We start from the raw sequence: 18,940 nt of genomic DNA on the forward strand, positions 1-18,940 counted from the left end.
CTTGAGAAAACCCACACACACATTGTTCTCCACCGCAAGCTTACTTCGCCGGGGATTGAACCAGGAACCACACCGGAGGTAAGCGCTTTACTATTGAGCCGCCTCCAAATCGAAAGCAGAAAATGACGGTAGATGTAGTATGGTTTAGGGTGTTAATGCACGTATATTAGTTTATAGAATGTTATATGTAAATATATTGTTTTAAATATTTGTATACAGCGTTAATCAGTACAAATAAAGCTAAATAGAAAACCAGAGACGTTTAGCTGAAATATAATTGGAAACATTTTAAATTTAACTTGCTTTTGTAGAATAACTGTTTACTTTTCTTGTAGAAACAAAGCAGAATCATAATTATGATTTACTAATATGTTATTCCGTTCAAATTTAATAAACAGAAAATGGTGAAAGAATTTCTCTTCTCTCCTGCTATAAATCTTATTAATGTGTTATTTACTGGTATTAATAGACCTCACCTGAACAAACTTGAAGATCCATCGGGTAATAATCACCGTAGAAAAGTGGAAGCTTGCTTACGATACGATATCACTGGTTTCATTAGTAATTTAAAAATGGCAAATTGTGATTTAAGAGCCATTATCTTTCATATGTAGTGATCCAAATTATTTCTCTTTTTTGGCATTTGGTTGTTTTCCTTTGTACTCTATATTCATCATTAGCTTGCAATTCCACCATTTTCATTTTAACATATGCTGTTTTCTCCATTCAGCTTTTAATGATGCTTTATGTAGAACTTTTAATGATGATCTGACAGCTAGAACGGCCACCAGAGTGCATAGTGTTGTCATCATGAGACCGTATTATTATGTCTTACAAGGTATATAAGGGGCATTTACAGCATAAGACGGTTAGTGAACACTGTGAAGGACAACGGAGAATGTCCCGTGCTCGTTTGTGACATATTTTGAAAGGGGCTTCATTGTACGTCAACATGTGGTCGGCTGGTTGAATCGTGCAATATTCAGACATAGGGGACATTTAAGTGTGACCGTGGGCCCATGTTGAAATAAATGGGAATCTGAGGGAAGCCACATCGGTTGTCATGGTTCTGGTCGACCAAGTCTGGCACATTAAGAGGGGATTGTCATATTGTGTTCCAAGCACATCGTAACCCCTTCACATTCACGCCTACTATTCGAATACAACTTGTGAACTTACTATAAAACCCAGTATCATCCTGCACAATAGGTCGGAGACTAGAAGCAACCGGAGTATGAGTCGCCGTTCCATGCAGCACGCGACTCATCACATGAAGTGGAGAACCATAGGGCATAACTTCCGGTCACTTCTGGTACTGATTTATGAACTCTGACGTAACAACGGTACTCACTGACATCCAGCGTTCTGATGTGTCACTTCTCAGAGATATCATCCTGATAACATCTTTCAATAAGACAACGCTAGTCCGCTCAATGCACGTGTCTATGAACTACAGCAGGATGTTGAGGTTCTCTTGGCCAGAAAGACCCCCTGTCGATCTATTTCCGATAGCATATGTGTGAGACCATCGCGGATGCCAATAATATGTCCCCATGCCAATATGCAGGAAGTTGAAGACTAGCTGCAACAGTCGTAGGAAAAGTTTCCACGAGAGGACTCAAGAGCTGCATCAGTCGAATCAGTCGAATCAGTGCATGCATTCAAGCCAGAAAGGATACTGACTTAAAATCACAGAATAAAGTTGAAAAAACAAAAAGGTAGGACTACAATAACCAGGCATTTATTTCGCATTGCTATTTATATGTAAAGCCTGAAGTCATTTGGCTACTTTGGTCACAGAATATGATAAAAGAACAGTCCAAAGCCTAAAACCAACTACATTGTACATTTCTTTTCAATTTGTATTGCATATAAATAGCAATAAAAAATAAACACCTGGTTATTGTAGTCCTACCTTTTTGTTTCAACTTTGTCTAACAAAGTACTGGATTGATAAATTCGGACGGGAGAGCAAGTGTTGCCTCTTGTCCACTATATAGAAGCAACTGATCCGCTATTTTAAATTCTATTGTGTTGCTTAATACAATTTATCTTCCTTTTCCATACCAGAAACGATACTATTCTAATAGTACTGTATACAAGAGAACTGAGAACAGCCATTGAATATTGATGAAATATGCATTTTTGAATTACCCATGCATTACTTCCTTTACACTGGTATGAATCAGTATTTCACGATTTCTCGAATTGGAAATAGTGTGTGTTTGTTGAAATTTAGCTTATCCACGATTTTGGACAGCCCTAGCTCTGGAATTATCCACTTCTCCGTACGGGTTCATATTAACTTTTTCCGTTATTTTGAAGTGAGGAATCACCTCTTATATTTTGTCGGTATAGTTTATGAACACCATATCTATATCTATATCTATATCTATATCTATCTATCTATCTATCTATCTATCTATCTATCTATCTATCTATTTATCTCTCTCTCTCTCTCTCTATATATATATATATATATATATATATATATGTGTGTGTGTGTGTGTGTGTGTGTGTGTTTATCGAATGCAGAAATTCAGTTAATTACAAGAGTTTTCATTAAATTAATACTAAATTTAATAACAGAAAATGCCAGTTTTTTCGAGAATTTAATAAGTAAAATTACTGGAAGGCTATTATAATATTCTCACAATTTTCCTTGTGAGTTATCTCAAACTAAAAAAAATCATGAGATCGTCATTTTGATTATTACAATAAATTTACTGACCGTTTTCACATGTTGCTTGCTTGGTTGATTGGATTAAAATTTAGTATTCCTTTCAGCAGCAAACCTATATAAGACGTGGACCTACAATTTAACGTCGGATCAAAGTCCTAACTCATTAGCTTCCACCGGAAATCAAAACTGGGTCTCCGTCACCGAATGTGTGTACGCTAACCATATAGTTAGCCTTTACTTATTGCTGCAAATTACAGTACTTTATTTACTTTAGTATTGTAGGCAACTTAAAATATTTTTTGAGTTCTCTGTTTTAAATTAACATACCTGTATTACGCTGCAAATGGCGCTGACAACACGAGGAGTTAACATCCTTAAAGTCTGGAAGGTAAGGCCAGCAAGATCCCCAATTCCAACGATACCTGATACTTGCACTTTTTGATCATGTGCCAATAACAAAACACAGTTGTAAAATACATTTAATAGTTCATCTGCATTGCACTTAGTGGGGTCCATTCGACCTAGAATATTAATTCTAAATTAATATATTCTTACAGCTATAATTAAAAGTTTAATATATATATATATATATATCAGTCGGTAAGTGGAACAACAGTGCAAGTCCAAAATCGCACTTTATGGATATTTCAATAACAAAATTGTGTTACACTGTGCTGCACATGAAGTTATTTTTTAAATTGTATAGTAACTTCAAAACTGTTATACTAATCCATAGAAATTCGCTGATTTATGCCTTCTACAACTATTTTAGACGTTAAGTTTAATGGTCTATTTTGAACTTGTACAGTTCTTCCATTCTTCAGTTCATATATATGCCTACGCATGCAATATGTATAACTCGTTATGAAGAAAATAATAGTTTAAACTTGAAGCTACACAAATTAAATGGAGCCTTTTTTGAAATGGTCTTCGAGAAAATGAAACTTCATCTTAAGGAGTTGCTGAATTGAAGTTGTCCAACCAAGTTGAAGGAAAGAGCTCGAGATTTCTTTTAGGCTTACACTGTTTCGTGGTATATCATTCATGTGTTCTTATGATGTTTTAGTGCTGTTAGGAAGTGCTGTCACTGCTGTTTTGTGTGTTAAAATAATGTGATACTATGTCCGTAACACTGTACCGTACATATTGTGCAAAATTTAAGAACACATCTAAGTTATCAATTTGTGCATAGTACATACAAGGAACAAACATCTTGTCTCCACAAGGAAAAATCAACTACCCAGCCGTTGCTTTCAGATGTCGACGTGAAACTCATGTGGCCATATTATTTTGCACAACCTACGTCGACCATATATATAGTCAACCATGTGAATTATTCTCTGCAAATGTTATTTCATTGAAATAACGCCCTTTTCATCTGCATAAACAACTAATACACAATGACCAAAGGTCAGTAGGGGCATTGCCTACAGCTTGAGGACATGAAGATGAGGGAAGAACATTTCCTCAAGAAAATAGTTCTAAAATATGAATTTTTCTTTCCCTCCCTGAGAAAAGTAATATATCTCTATGTTCGGATAAGAAAAGCTGAAAACTCATATGATATGAAATGAAAAGTAATTTTCTTAAAGTTATTCATGTTCCGTATCATCTTTAATGAGCATGCATAAGAGCCCTTTTAAATGGAGAACAATAAGAGGAATTTCATATCTTGACATATTACACATATGGCTTATAGTTCAGCAACAAAAAAAGGAATCGGGTTTCCGCCTTTAAGGAGAGATCTCTAACTTTGAGAGCACCTGCTCACGTTAGCTCACACGGCGTTAGTTCACAGCGTTGAAGTGTTGTGCACGCACAAAAAATATCTGAAACATATTCTGTTGTTCCTTATTATCACTTGATCTTAAAACATAAAATTCATTTTCGTAAAATTACACCGAAGAGAAGGATATCCGTATCGTCAAGGACTTGAGGTATCTCACATCTTTGCAGGAAATTATCACAGTGGCAGATAATACTAGAAGTAATACTAGAATACTAGATAATACTAGATGAATAGGCGTGCACAGAAACACATTAGTATATATCTGTGTACTGTGTAATTTGTAATGCAAATTTTAAACTTTTGCAGATTCGGAAAAAAGTAATCGCTTGTCTCTTCCATTTAACATTGATTTCATCAAGTTAATTTCAATATTTATTAACAATAAACCCTTGCATTTCTTAAAACGGTCTTTAAGTGGATTGTGTACTAAAAAAAATAATAAATCATCTATAACTAGATCATAATGTAAGCAACTGGTAACTAATACAATTCTAACTTCTACAATCCAATGTATTACCTTAGGATATAGAAGCATATTTTGTAAACAATATGTACTATGAGAAAGCCTTTGTAACGTGAAATTCACTTGGCGAAAAATGTACTCGTATTAAGCTATTGTATTATAAGTAGACATGCGGGGCAATATTAACTTGAAAGCTAGGCATTCATCTCGTAAGATAGTTGAAATTTTGTGAATATTTGTATTCTAGTAAAAAAATATGTATACTATGTAAGTAGTTCATTTGCATTAGCTGGATATTTTTAGTAGAATGGATGGTAGTCAATTTACGCAGTTGTCATTATACTAATATTTAAAATTACAGGATGTCCCAAGTCACCGAACCCGATGTTTAACACCGTATAATTAAAAAAAAAAAAAAAAACTAAATGGAATGAGAATGAATGTTCTTTGCAACAGAAAGTCCTATATATTGAGAAAATTTTCAGACACAAACATGTTTCTTGCCATGCATGATTTAATAATAAACATTAAAAATTTTGCCAGAGTTGGAAAAAAAATTTGCAAATCGATTATACTGAATCACAGAAGCCATACCCGTAACATATTTCAACATGTCTTAATACTACCGAACAATCTGGATGCCCATATATTCAATTTGACAGAAAAAGTACGTTGATGAAGTCTTACAAACATTGCACACGTGTATTATTGCGCTATTCACAAATTCCATGTTTTTACAATAATATGAACCACGCTGGCAACATTGCTGCTGTCAAGTGTCACTGACAGATAGGTTTGACCTCTAGGTAGCACACTAAAGCACTTTTAATGAAAAAGAAGAAAGTTGATTTTTAAAGGGAAAATCTGATAACGTACATACACCTTGCAACCCTGAAATGTAGCGGTTAGTTTTTATTTGTTTCATGTGCCTAGAATAGTTGCTATCCAGTTAGCTGTTCGTTGTTCGATAGGGGGTGGTGTCCACTGGTGCTGAAGTGCTTTGTTTTCAAAATGAAATTCTCTACGCAGAAAAGAGTATATAGACCCCCCTATTGTGCAACAATAGTTCCGAGAAGTGTCATATTCTGGTGTAAGATAAGCATTTAGTGTAAAGTTCCCAAACTCTCCTTTACCACAGAAGTCAACCATTTTTCCCTAGTTGAAAGGTTTCGCGAAACTAGACAGGTTACATTCAGGACGCCACTGTGGTTTGGTGGCTGACGTTATGCAGCGTGTTGAACAAAGAATTGTGGCATCACCAAAGAAGTCAGTTAGGAAGCTCGCCTCAGAATATGATTTACGCAAGTCAACTGCTCACATGGCTGTACGGAAACTGAAATTTTATCCATATAGAGTTCACGTTGTGTATGAATTGAAAGAAGTGATTTTGCTCATAGTTGCGTTACTGTCGGTGATTCCAATCTTTAATCACAAGTAATATCAATGTTCCGAATATCGTTTTTTTTATTATTATTATTACAAACAAAGCTTGGTTTGAAATAAATGTCTATGTAAACAGCCAGGATTCTGGGCCACAGAAAACCCACACCAGTTGTATGAACACTCCCAAAAAATTGGGGTGTGGTGTGCAATATCGAAGCGTCGTATTGTCGGACAGTTATTCTTTGAGACAACAGTGGATACTGCTGTGTACAGGAATCTCATAATACAATTAGTTGCTCTCCTGGAAGAAGATGAACGTGATGTTTGGCTGCAACAAGATGGAGCAACTTGCCAGATATCCAACGATTCACTTCGTATGCTGCGCGAATTTTTGGCGATTGTCTGAATTCCACAGATTTATGGCCCAGTTGCTCTCCAGATTTGATGTTTGCTGACTATTTCCTGTGGGGTTACTTAAAGGGGAAGGTATACCAAAATAAACCCTGGACTTTGGAGGATCTGAAAAGAAATATTACACAGGAAATTGGGAATATCGGTGCTGTAACCCTCAGAAAGGTGTCCAAAGATATGATAAAACGTACAAATTTATGTATCCAAGAAAATGATCGCCATTTTGAACACTTATGTGGAGCCAAGGATGTTATAAAATAGAGGATCTGCTCATTTGTATCTTCACTCTATTAAATCAATGAAGCCAAAAAGCAACCGAGCATCGGCACACCTGATTGACTACTCTGTTTTCCGCCATCTTCTGATTGGCTACTATCGTTTCCGCCATGATTGTTGGCTCAAAACATTACAGTCTTATTAGGCGGTGTGAGCAGAGTAGGGGTGGCGAAACTGTGCCGTATGGCTTCAAGATTTTGCTCTAAGGGCAAATCCTCTATTTTATAACATCTTGCTTTGAACATTTCATGTGATTTGTAGTCATTTGTCAATTTCAGGGTTGCAGGTGTATGTAGGGGAAAAGGGGGTAATGACACGCGTTTTTTTTTAATTTCTCAGAACACCAATGAGAGAGCACCATGGAATATAATGAATAGTGCTGTACATACCTACGTATGTTTACTATGAAATAACTCGGGAACGATTGCGTAATTACTCTCCGTTATAAGATAGCAGACGGAAATTTGAAACCTTACACTGCGTGCAGTTACCCTGCAGTTGAGGGTAATAGCACGCAACAGTTGAGTTCTAAGATAAATTCTTTTTCAAACTTCCATATGATGATATTCCCTAAACGTATTTACTTTCTTCGCTCTTTTTATTCTAGAATAAAAAGAGCGAAGAATTTTTCGGAATTTGTGACTTCTCTTGATGGTTCAGCGACTGATAGTTCAGAAACGTCACTAAATTTTTGTTTCGTCGAGTCCATTGCATCATGAGAAAGGTCCGCTTCCATATTCTCATCAGTCTGACTACAGCACTGATCACTTGCAGCAAAATTAGCATCTATAAAAACTTCTGGATTCATGGGGAACGTACCACACTTTTCAAAGCCTGATGAGGCATTTTTAATCACACGCACTCTTGTTTTCATGCGTGCTATTACTCCAAATCAAGCCATCTTGATTTTTTTGTTCTTGACTGGCATGTATAAATATTATAAGAAAATACTAACCCTATATTTGTTCTAAATTGACTATTCATACATATTGACTACAAAAATACCGTACCCCAGCAGTAAGTTTGAACTTAACCACTAAAGAAAACTGGTGAAATTTTTGAAGGAAAACAAAGATTTTCAATATATGATCATATTCCGCAGTACGTTCTCTGCAGCGCTCTCCCACTCAAGTGAGGTTCGTTGGGAACGTTGTTGATAGGGTTGAGAACCATGGAGGTCCTCTCCTTCCTCTGCTTCTTTGTAAACAGGGATGCATGCAATTATACACAGCGTGCCATTACCCCGTTTTCCCTTACGCTATCAGATATTTCCTTTTAAAAAATCAACTTTCTTCTTTTTCATTAAAAGTGCCTTAGTGTGCTCCCTAGAGGTCAAACCCATCTGTCAATGACACTTGACAGCAGCAGTATTGCCAGCGTGGTTCATATTATTGTAAAAATGGATTTTGTGAATAGCTCAATAATACACGTGTGCGATGTTTGTAAAATTTCATCAACGTACTTTTTCTGTCAAATTGAATATATGGGCATTTAGATTGTTTGGTAGTATTAAGAAATGTTGAAAAAAAATATGGATATGGCTTCTGTGATTCAGTATAATCGATTTGCAAAAAAAAAAAAAAAAAAAAAAAAAAAAATCCGACTCCCGCAACATTTTAAATGTTTATTATTAAATCATGCATGGCAAGAAACATGTCTGTGTCTGAAAATTTTCTCGATGTATAGGACTTCCTGTTGCAAAGAGCGTTCCTTCTCATTCCATTTAGTTTTTTTTTTTTTTTTTTTTTTTTTTTTTTAGTTATATGGTCTTAAACATCAGGATCTGTGACTTTTGGGACACTCAGTATAATGTAAAAGAACTTACAAATTCCATTAAGAAATAAAAAAAAAAATAAGAAACTTACTCATATGTACATACTTGTAGTAGATTTCTAAACACCAGTAAGTTCCATAAAGTTTATATGCGTGCAAATTATTGAAATATCGATACGTTTATCTTCACTTTTACTTCTAAAAGACTATAGTGTGAGTATTATTATTATTAGTACGGTGTGAATTATTGTTAAAATCATAATTTACTTACCGAATTTTACTATTAATACTGCCCGTCCGAGTGCATCTCTGACTGGTAATAGATTAAAAACGCCTAATTCATGTATATGTTTTACTTTGTCATATGTTGCTGGTTCAAAATAAAGGTGCAACCTCTTTCTAAGGTCGTAAAATCTCCGCAACTATAAACAAAATAAATAACTACACAAGTAAAATATAATACAATATAATTATTAAATAATGAAATGCATATATACCACTAATATAACTTTCACTAATATTGAAGAAAGTTCAAGGAGAATAGAAATATTGTAATATTTTTAAAAATACTTATTCGACTCTGACAAAATTTTAAAACAAATTTAATGAAATAACCACTTTTTAAAAATTCTATATATAGAATTAAAAGGCAAGCAATAGAAATTAACACGAAAAGTCTATCTATTCATGATGTGCAAGTTTACTCGAACATACTACCTCATCAGAAAGAACTTGACTTCGGAGTTGCTAACGTGATATTTTGATACTGAATTGAAAATTAGTACGAAATATTTTGTATGAACTTCTTGTCTATATTATCTATTAATCCTTGTTTCATATACGCAGTGGCATATTTACGATTTTGTTTCGGGGAGGGCTTTGCTAACTTTCGGGGGGGGGGCTTTGCCTGAAAATGTGAAAATTCTGCAAGATATTTCATATACTTTACTATAGTAAGTAAGATTTCGGGGGGGGGGGGCTTAAGCCCGGACCCCCCCTAAATACACCACTGCATATACGTATCGTTTGGTAAACTTTTTCGGTGAGCACTACTTTATTGTAATGTTATTCCTCCAGTATCGGCACTTGGTATATGATTATTTCCTTATCCATCTTTGCATGTAATATAAACTACCATGGTTGCGCATTTAAGAATAGTGCAATTCTATTGCAAACTCTATTGTTGTTATACTTGAAAACATTCTTAATTCTTAGATTTAACTTTAAGAATCTTTTGCCGACAATCGTTTCTATGTCATTTTTTAAAATTCGTCTGCTGGTCGCGTAGTGATGCAAGTATTTATAAGAGTAAATATAACTATTGATTTAATATTGACTACAAGTTGATGACGTAAAGCGATTCCTGAAAACTTTGAGGGTTACTATAATTTACATGTATAATTTACTTGTGAACAGCATTGTCTACTAACATGGCATAACTGCATATAATTTTTCTCTAATAAAACCCTTATTTAAAAAAATATCTGAAAACGAAAAGGATCGAAGTCCTCACACTAGATTAAAATCAAAGATAAGTGCCTACATATCATACTAGATATAAAATTAGAAGAATCCCTCCAGCAATTACATTGGTCTGATTAACTATCATAGATGCGATTAACTTGCAAAACGTGCCCATGGCAAACTGCAAATAAAATTGCCCAATTTATTGGTATATCAAAGCGCACTGTCCAATATGTGTACAAGGAGCAAAGCACACACAAAAGCGAACACTAAACGGAGTCAGAAGTGTAAACGAAACAAGATTGTAACGCAGAAGATCGCAGATGAGTCCCACACTTTCAGAGCAAACAGAAATTCCTACAGTTCGAGAATGCAGGTCCATTACAAACAATCTGTAATATAGCATTACAATGAAAACTTCATGCAATAGATATTTGAAGACTGGTTACACAAAAGAAGTCATCATATCCAATGGACTCAACAACTCAGACACTGGACTGTAACGAACTGGAAACTTGTATGTACTCTCATGAGTTGCGTCCTGGTCTGTATTGTATGATGAAAGGCACACCGAAATACTGTACTTGTGAAACGTTTTGTCTGGAGTGTGGTAAGATTATGGCTCAAGCTGGTCGAGACTTTGTAATTGTGAACTTGAACCTGTAAGTTTATCTGGAGATTCTCAGCGGCTAAGTGTTTCTAATTCAGCAGCAACACCTTCATGAATATGCAGTGGACACTTCCCTTCCCAATATGAAAGTATGTTCTATGGTTTCAGGAACATTCAAGTACCATATTGCATTTGGTTTGGTCTACAAAGTATCCAGACTTAAAACTAATTGGATTTCTGTGGAAATACTTGGAGCACATAAAACTCACCAAATAGGAATTCCCATATTTTGCGGGAACTATAGGATCTACAGATGAAGATGTAGTTTCACATCGATATGGCATACCTGAAACAACTCTTGAGTCGCTTCCAAATAGAATCCGAGGTGTTATCGAGGGCAGGGGTAATGTTAATGGCATTGGCGTCTCTGGCATGTAAAATTTGGGGGGGACATCAAAGGAAATGATCTAACTGCTAGTATCTTAGCGGAATGTTAGATTATGTTACTTCAAAATATTGGGGGGGACGCGTCCCCCCCGTCCCCCCCGCCAGAGACGCCCATGGTTAATGGTACGTGGATGCTTGTAAATTGTCGAAAAATAAGCATCCACGCCTGCCCCTGCCTGCCTACCATTAATATTATCCCTGCCCTTGATAACACTTCGGATTCTATTTGGAAGCGACTCAAGAGTTGTTTCAGGTATATATATATATATATATATACATATACATACAGCTAGTTATCTAACATTAGACCAAACCTTTCACGAAAAGCATCTTAATAGATTAATATGGCGTTTGAACTAGTTTTCTGTATACAGCTAATATCAATTACGACATGTACAGCACGTGAAAATTTCAATATTGTGAAACTAACTAGAGATTGAAAAACGTTCGATTTGAGAGATCGAGTGAACCAGAGATGTTGAAGTTCATCCTGATGCTCATTAAGCCAACCTTAACTTGTCAACATTTATCGTTATATTGTCATTTTGAAAGACTGCGTCGTTATCAGGAAAAAGATATATATACTTCTGTGCAGAAAACGTGCGCACATACTGTAATTCATTAGTTTTACTCAACTACTATTTTTTTCTTATTTGATTTAAGCTGGATTATTAATAAATGTAGACAGTAGAAAGTATTGGATGAATGAAAATAGTGCTAAAATATTACAAAATAATTAAAATAATAATATAAAGCTCGGTTGATAATATTCTGGTAAGTGTGTTTTCGAGAAAGATTGTAGCCGATTATGCGGGAAATTGACCAAGTGTCTCAATAAAAGAACTGGACAAAGGAACATAGTATGGTGAACGTGGATTAGAATACAGCAGTTCTTTGTTTAAACCTACTGCCTATATTTTGGCTTCTGTAATCAATATTCCGTACAAAGTATAGAAATAATATCTGTTTTTTTCTTTTTTTGAGGCTCGAAGCAACGTGCTATACTTAGAAACCCTAAATGAATGGTAAAAAGTAAAATATCTTTTGTATGTTGTCAGAACTATAGTCCACGTTTCTCTTGCTTAATGTTTCAATATTCGACGCAGCTACCGCGAAACTGGAGGCTACACAGTCGAAAAGCTGTGAGGCAAGTTCGGGCACTTTAAGTCATCACTACGTTTAAGTCTGAGGAAAAAAAATTGTAAACCCATACAAGTACTTTTTAACGTGGAGTTTCCGGTCTTCGCTTCACATCAACTGAACACAAATTTATGAATTTTTACACTCTAAGGAATATTGAGTAATAATAATTTCTACAGTCGAATTTTTAATCCGAAATCATTGAGCACATAACCAGAGTGAGAATTATATTATGTCAGAAATACAATAAACAAGCATATTTAGTATATAAGGTTATAATGATGAAATGAATGCAAACATATAATTAACCATAGATCTTGAGAATATGCTACAGTATAAATGACTGATGATACATGGATTTCTCCCAAATGCCATAGAGTAAGTTCTCTGTTCGAAATAATGAAGTGAATTCCTATTACTTGATCAAAATCCATTGATTGTAAACACAAGATATATAGTTTGAATCAAGAATGAAAGTATTATTTTGCAAATAATTTATGAGGTATGTGCAATCGTAGCGCTAGCATTAGTATTTAGGCCTTTTTGTATTTAGATGAAGTAGATGTAATTGCACAGAGTTTGTTAGATTAAATTGTATTAATAGTTATGTGTTTGTTAATGCAGTCATATTTGTACAATTAGATCGTAGTAGTTTCTAATTACGTAGAAGTATTATTGATAGTATTGTATTATCTATATAGATGGATAGTAGGATGTTGTTGTTTTAGTTTTGTTCTTTATTAATGATATTCTTTTTCTCCTTTGCTTTCTGGTTCGTTCCAGATTGCAGGTACAAGTTACACGTCGCGTCCGTCCATGGTATATTGCTGCTCAGGTAAGTATAAAGTTGCACTAAGTATGTTCGTACAAATATCATTGTTTTATTTTATCTATACTTATCATATTCGTTGCATTATTTCAAACACTATTTCATTACATATACTTTTGTGTGATTTTTATTATTTAATAATTCATTTATTTTATCATTAATATTTATTTCAGTCTTGACTAAGATTTTTTGAACGTTTAATATCCAATCGTTGAATATTTAACTTCGTCGATGATGATACTGTATGACATATAAAGTTATGTGTGTAAATTACTTTCATTTCTTTTCCAATGAGCCAGCTATCAGTTCGTAAGGACTACACTACTTATAAAAAGTTGAATTAGAACATTAAACTTTGAATTAAAACAATACACATCGAAAAGATATGTATCGAAATTGCTATTCCAACTAAGAATTTTGCAGGCTCTACCAACTATTGATCATTTATGAACCGACAGGCAATGGAGAAGTAGAAACTTCCATGAAACGTTGTCAATGGTTTCGTAGATACGTTGTTTGAAGATTCACGATGCATTGTTCGATTCCTATGGCAACACATGTTTACTTCCATTCTACCTATTGCCTTTCCTTCTTTGCTCAACCTGTTCCATCTGTCCCGATTATGACCATAAAAGACCGCTCCTGCGTCGTACATCGGCAAGCTGGATAAGAGTGTTCCATTTTTTCTTGATTCAGCACTTATGAAGGTGACATAGTAAATACCTTGCTCCAGCACATTCACTTCCCCAGGTTGACAAGTTACCTATTTTAAAGAGTCTGGGCGAACCTCAGGATCACATTGGAAGGTAAATTATATGGACTCTCCAGGGATCAAACCTGGGTCATTAGTTTGGGAGGAAGACCTCTTAGTGACTAGGCTAATGCATCACCTATCATGAAGCAATGAGTGTGATTTCTTTGAAAGTAAAGAATTACTGCTGTTCGTTAAAATGGCAATAGGTGAACATTAAAGCAATGTAAATATTAAATTGCGAAAAATTCTCGTTTCCGCAATGCAAAGAATTACTAATACTGCTGTCAGTATAAAGTAAAATACAATTTCCCTGATATCTCAGCCTAGAATTATTATGGTCTACCAGACTGCAGGGAGAAAATAGAACAGGTCACTAGGTACTCAATGCTTCGTATGGAATGTTGTACGCTATGTGGCAGAAATATTGACATTACACAAAACGGATAAAAGACGACTGGAAGATTTCAAACTGTAAGTGTAGAGAAGAATGGAGAGAGTTAATTGGGTTGATCGGGAAAGGAATGAGAGGGTATTACAATTGGTAAGAGAGAAAAGAACAATTTTAGATATTATTTAAAAGAAGAAAAGAAACTGGTTGGAACATTAACTAAGGAGGAACTGTATCATAAGGAACGTGCTAGAGAGTATGGTGGCAGGAAAGAGAGGGAGGAACGAAGGAGGATGGACGATATCAAAACAGTAAAATTGTACGTGAAGACGAAGAGGTTAGCTGAAGACGGTGTAGCAAGAAAGCTTCTCAGTTGCGGCAGAGGACCTCCCAATAATGGCAGAATATCTATGATGATGATGATGATGAGACTGCTTTTAATAGAGTAATGTGTGGAATGCTGATCAAACACATCACAATTATTACTGGATTCCTAAATTAAATATGCATTTTCGATAATATTTAGAGAAATTCATGTTATGTATGCTATTTGACAACTGGTCGCAATGTAAAAATTAATCACTTAAAAATGGTGATCAATCTATTAACACAGAGCACAGTATTATATGAACAAACTTGTCACATTTAAGAAAAAACTTTAATAGCATTAATTTTCTTTTTGTATTGTTTCAATTCTTATAAATTCAGAACATATTCTACTATTTTATAAGAAAGGAAACAATAAGAAAAGGGGATCAGATTCGAACCGAGGTAAAAATAATTACTTATATTCGAAGTTCCTAACGCTAAAAATTATGTCACGCTAATTTCGCTAAAACAACGCTTACTTTTTACCATACATCCGAAATTTCGTGCTAATATCTAACTTCGAGCATCAAGAGAAGATTTTCCTGTTTCTTTCTATATTTGAGAACGAAGTCTTGGTTGTAGGTGCAAATGCTTGGTGAAAAATATAGATGTAGATGTAACCAATAAGTGCTATATTCTAGTTTACTTCCACTACACTATGTTCCTTGGTATAAGTCTTTACGAATTACATCAGTTTCTCCTGGAATAGTCTATAAAGTTCCCTCGAACAGATGATTGAAAGAATATTCAATCAAATTTAATTTTTGCTTATATTGTTATTATTATTATTTTGTAATATATTTGGGAAAATTTTTATACATGGAGCTCTTTAAACTATATCCATTTACTAATCATCCAACTTTCAATGAAAGATGGAAGAAAAATGTAAAAAAAAAAAAAAAAAAAAAAAAAAAAAGTTAAATTCTAATATCACGGTGTCCTAATGATAGAAGTAAAATTTAAAACGTAAATTAACTGAGCACAAACTAATTATCTTTGAACATATTTACATTCAAATATTATTTCAAATAACTTATTGATTGTAAATGAGCTTATTAATTGTTTGTAAGAATATAAAATTCATAATTAAATAACCCTTAGCACTCTTGGTTTACTTACACAGACAAGAGCTCTTTCTCTGTTATACTTTTTAGTCCGAAGAAAACCGATTAGAAACGCATCATCTAATCTTGAATACAGGTTGTCTATCTCTGAAATTGAAAGAAACAACATATGTACTCGATAAATCTTCAGCATAAAGTATTGGTGTATCATGAAATGTCTTAAAGTCCAACTGTTTAAGAAATTCTGAAAAAACTGGAGTATAATAATATAAAATATATATAATATAAATATACTTCTAATATATAAAGTATTTTTTAACAAGTTTTAAATCGCAATTTATTTGAACACTTGTTTGAACCTCTTACTTTTCAAGTAAATATTGGCCAAGGCAATTGCATAAATAGATTAAAACGTAGTTAAAGAACTAAATTTACATATTTAGATTGATTTTGAGAAACAGAATTCTTGAGAGATAGTTGTATATAAAGGAAATTAGTTTGATTCAACGCACAAATGTGTTTTAGCATTGAAATTTGTGAAAGTTATATTAAACCTCATTCACCTTATTTTAAGTGCATGTTATTCTAGCAATAAAATAACATTCTGAAATCATAATTAAGTTATGTAAGCTTTAATCTTCCAAATGGAAGAGTATTCAAATAGTAAATAGTTTTCAAGAAATATTTAAGGAGGAATACCCTCCTACTTCTTACTCTCTTCTCTTTATTCAGGTCGTAAGTGTAACAGATGATTGTGGTCCTGAAGTAACGTTTTCCAAAACCATTTATTGTTTCATAGGTTAGCCCTTACAGGATTTCAATGTCCTCACATAATTTTTAAGAATGCGTATATAGCGGCTAGGGGAAACGTAAAGGTATATCACGTTTTCTAACTTTTGTGAAAAGTAGGAAAGAAGGCAACATTCTTATGCAAGTCAAAGCAATGGCACATAAAACATGCTTACCCTGCCATCTGCCGGTACATTTCCGAAATTAAACTAACTACATACTATTTTATGGTTCAATCCCAACCCATTTCACTTAATAACTCAATTTCTTCAGAAATGTCGCTTATCATTTTGTTCGCCCAACTGCTCGTATTAGGATTTTATAAAGTGAGAATAATACACAACAATAAAAATAGATAATGTATTGTGATACCTTTGATGTATTTGTTAGTTGCAGAACAACTTATAAGAAGGCATATGCAGTTCGACTCTATGTTCAAAAACTTGGAAAGGTGTTCCACAGTTGGACACCACAGCACTTCGGGTGTTTTCTTCAAAAGCTCCAGAAAATATTATGCTTGAAAAGTCTTATTTTGTATCTGAAGGCCCATTATTTTATATACCTTAACAATGTGTTGTATTTAGAAATGCTTAATCAATATGCATAGAGATTTTGTGTCTACTCGTGTGTGTGCGTGTGTGTGTGTTTTTTAAAACTAAATATAGTTTTCGACATCAAACGTGGCATGATAATTATTTTTAGTTATTCGTTTGGTAAAAATTAAAAAAAAAAAAACATGGGGACTCTTTTTTGAATAGAATTTTTAAAATCGTGTATGGGAAAACTTGTGACAAATGATATATGAAATAAGGAACAATCAGGTATATACAAAAACAGAGCTGCGAATGTAAATTATTAGATTTGACATACTGTGTAAGTCAATATTTTCTCTATTAGAGGCACGGTATACATTATCCGTGACTCATCATGATAAACTAAAAAGTTACTCCCTCAAAGGTATTATTCAACGCTATTAATGTAAATGTGTATTGTAATCAGACCGTAGACCTTGATGCAGGTTAGCTGGGAATGTGGGGTCCTGCACCTCCTAAGGCCGGCCCTGCTTAATAGTAACAGGAAATGCATTTTCTACAGTATGACAACTTGATACATATAAATCCTTTGCATTTATCTGGTATAAACTTTAATACATGTTCTTAACTTTATGCCAACGCAATATTCGATTTTTGTTTATTATTACTGTCAGAAATTAAATAGCACAGTATATGCGAGTTAATAAATCTAACACATGTAATCTACATTTTAATTTAAAATTGGATGTATGTAAGAATAAAAATAACTGATAGTATGTGTATATCACCTCTGAATAGTACAAAGTAAATAGTCACAATACCATTTTTCTAATGACTCCAGAATAAGTTATTGAAGAAAAGAAATTTTCTTCAGAAAAAAAATAATTTCACTGTTGAAAACAAATATATTTTGTGCTTCTAAAAATCATTTAACGTATAAGTTATTGATATAAATGAGTCATTTTTATTATTTTCCTATTAGTTATTTTCATTCGTATCATTTTTCTCCTCTCTTTTTTTTTTCTTGCATTGTTGCACAGTCTTTTAGAATTCTAAGTTTAAACTTCAGCAAATTTTAGATTCCATGAACAAAAATACCAAATTGTTCTTATTCAATTCATGATCTCAAATAAGTTTTGATCTGTTTCAACTCGGAAAAATTCCTTTCCTTAGATGACACAATCACTAGGATTGTCAAGGAAAGCGTATATTGGGATGGATCTTGTTTGTGTTTGAGTACCGAGAGTAATTAGCACTCAAGCGCGGAGAGGCACAGGGTCCGATTAGAAGGAATCTGTTCAATCTTTTTAAGTCCAGCCCTGATATTAAGGTCGTATTAATATCTTCAATATGATACTTATACCCACTTAACTGTACTAGTCAGATAATTCGTAAAGAAATCGTTGACAATGTAAATCTCATTTCTTCTGATGGAATCAAGTTTTCCTCTCTTTAATGTTATAACTTAAAGTCTATAATAATGTTCAAACTCAAATATGTAGTTAGAAAGGATCTTGGCATCTGATTACGTCAACCGAGAGAGGAAATTTTGAAATTTAACCAGCAGATTCTGAAGCCAGAACTATTTTCACTATCTTTCTACAAACAAGTACTAACGATATTTCAGGTATTATATATGGTTTCTTTAACTTTATGAGGAGTTAACTATCTCATGAAATAAAAAAAAAAACTGAAATTATAATTATAGTTTCACGACCCACATTAATGTTCTTTAGGCTAAAGCACACGCATTACTAATGAAAATAAGTGATTAG

General features: G+C 33.8%; 1 protein-coding gene across 2 annotated transcripts in view; it reads right to left on the reverse strand.

Annotated features, from left to right (window-relative positions):
* The window catches only part of LOC145693297 (alpha-tocopherol transfer protein-like), a 40,986-nt gene that overhangs the window by 10,618 nt on the left and 11,428 nt on the right, over positions 1 to 18,940 (reverse strand). For both annotated transcript variants that reach the window (XM_081769155.1, XM_081769156.1), the window contains exons 3-5: positions 15,899 to 15,990; positions 9,050 to 9,200; positions 3,011 to 3,204 (exon numbers count right to left, since the gene is read on the reverse strand). In XM_081769155.1, the coding sequence (XP_081625281.1) occupies positions 3,011 to 3,204; positions 9,050 to 9,200; positions 15,899 to 15,990 (437 nt within the window). The remainder of the gene's footprint in view (positions 1 to 3,010; positions 3,205 to 9,049; positions 9,201 to 15,898; positions 15,991 to 18,940) is intronic.

Source organism: Thermobia domestica, chromosome 8 (assembly GCF_964235325.1).
Source record: "Thermobia domestica chromosome 8, izTheDome1.hap1.1, whole genome shotgun sequence".
Lineage (NCBI taxonomy): Eukaryota > Metazoa > Arthropoda > Insecta > Zygentoma > Lepismatidae > Thermobia > Thermobia domestica.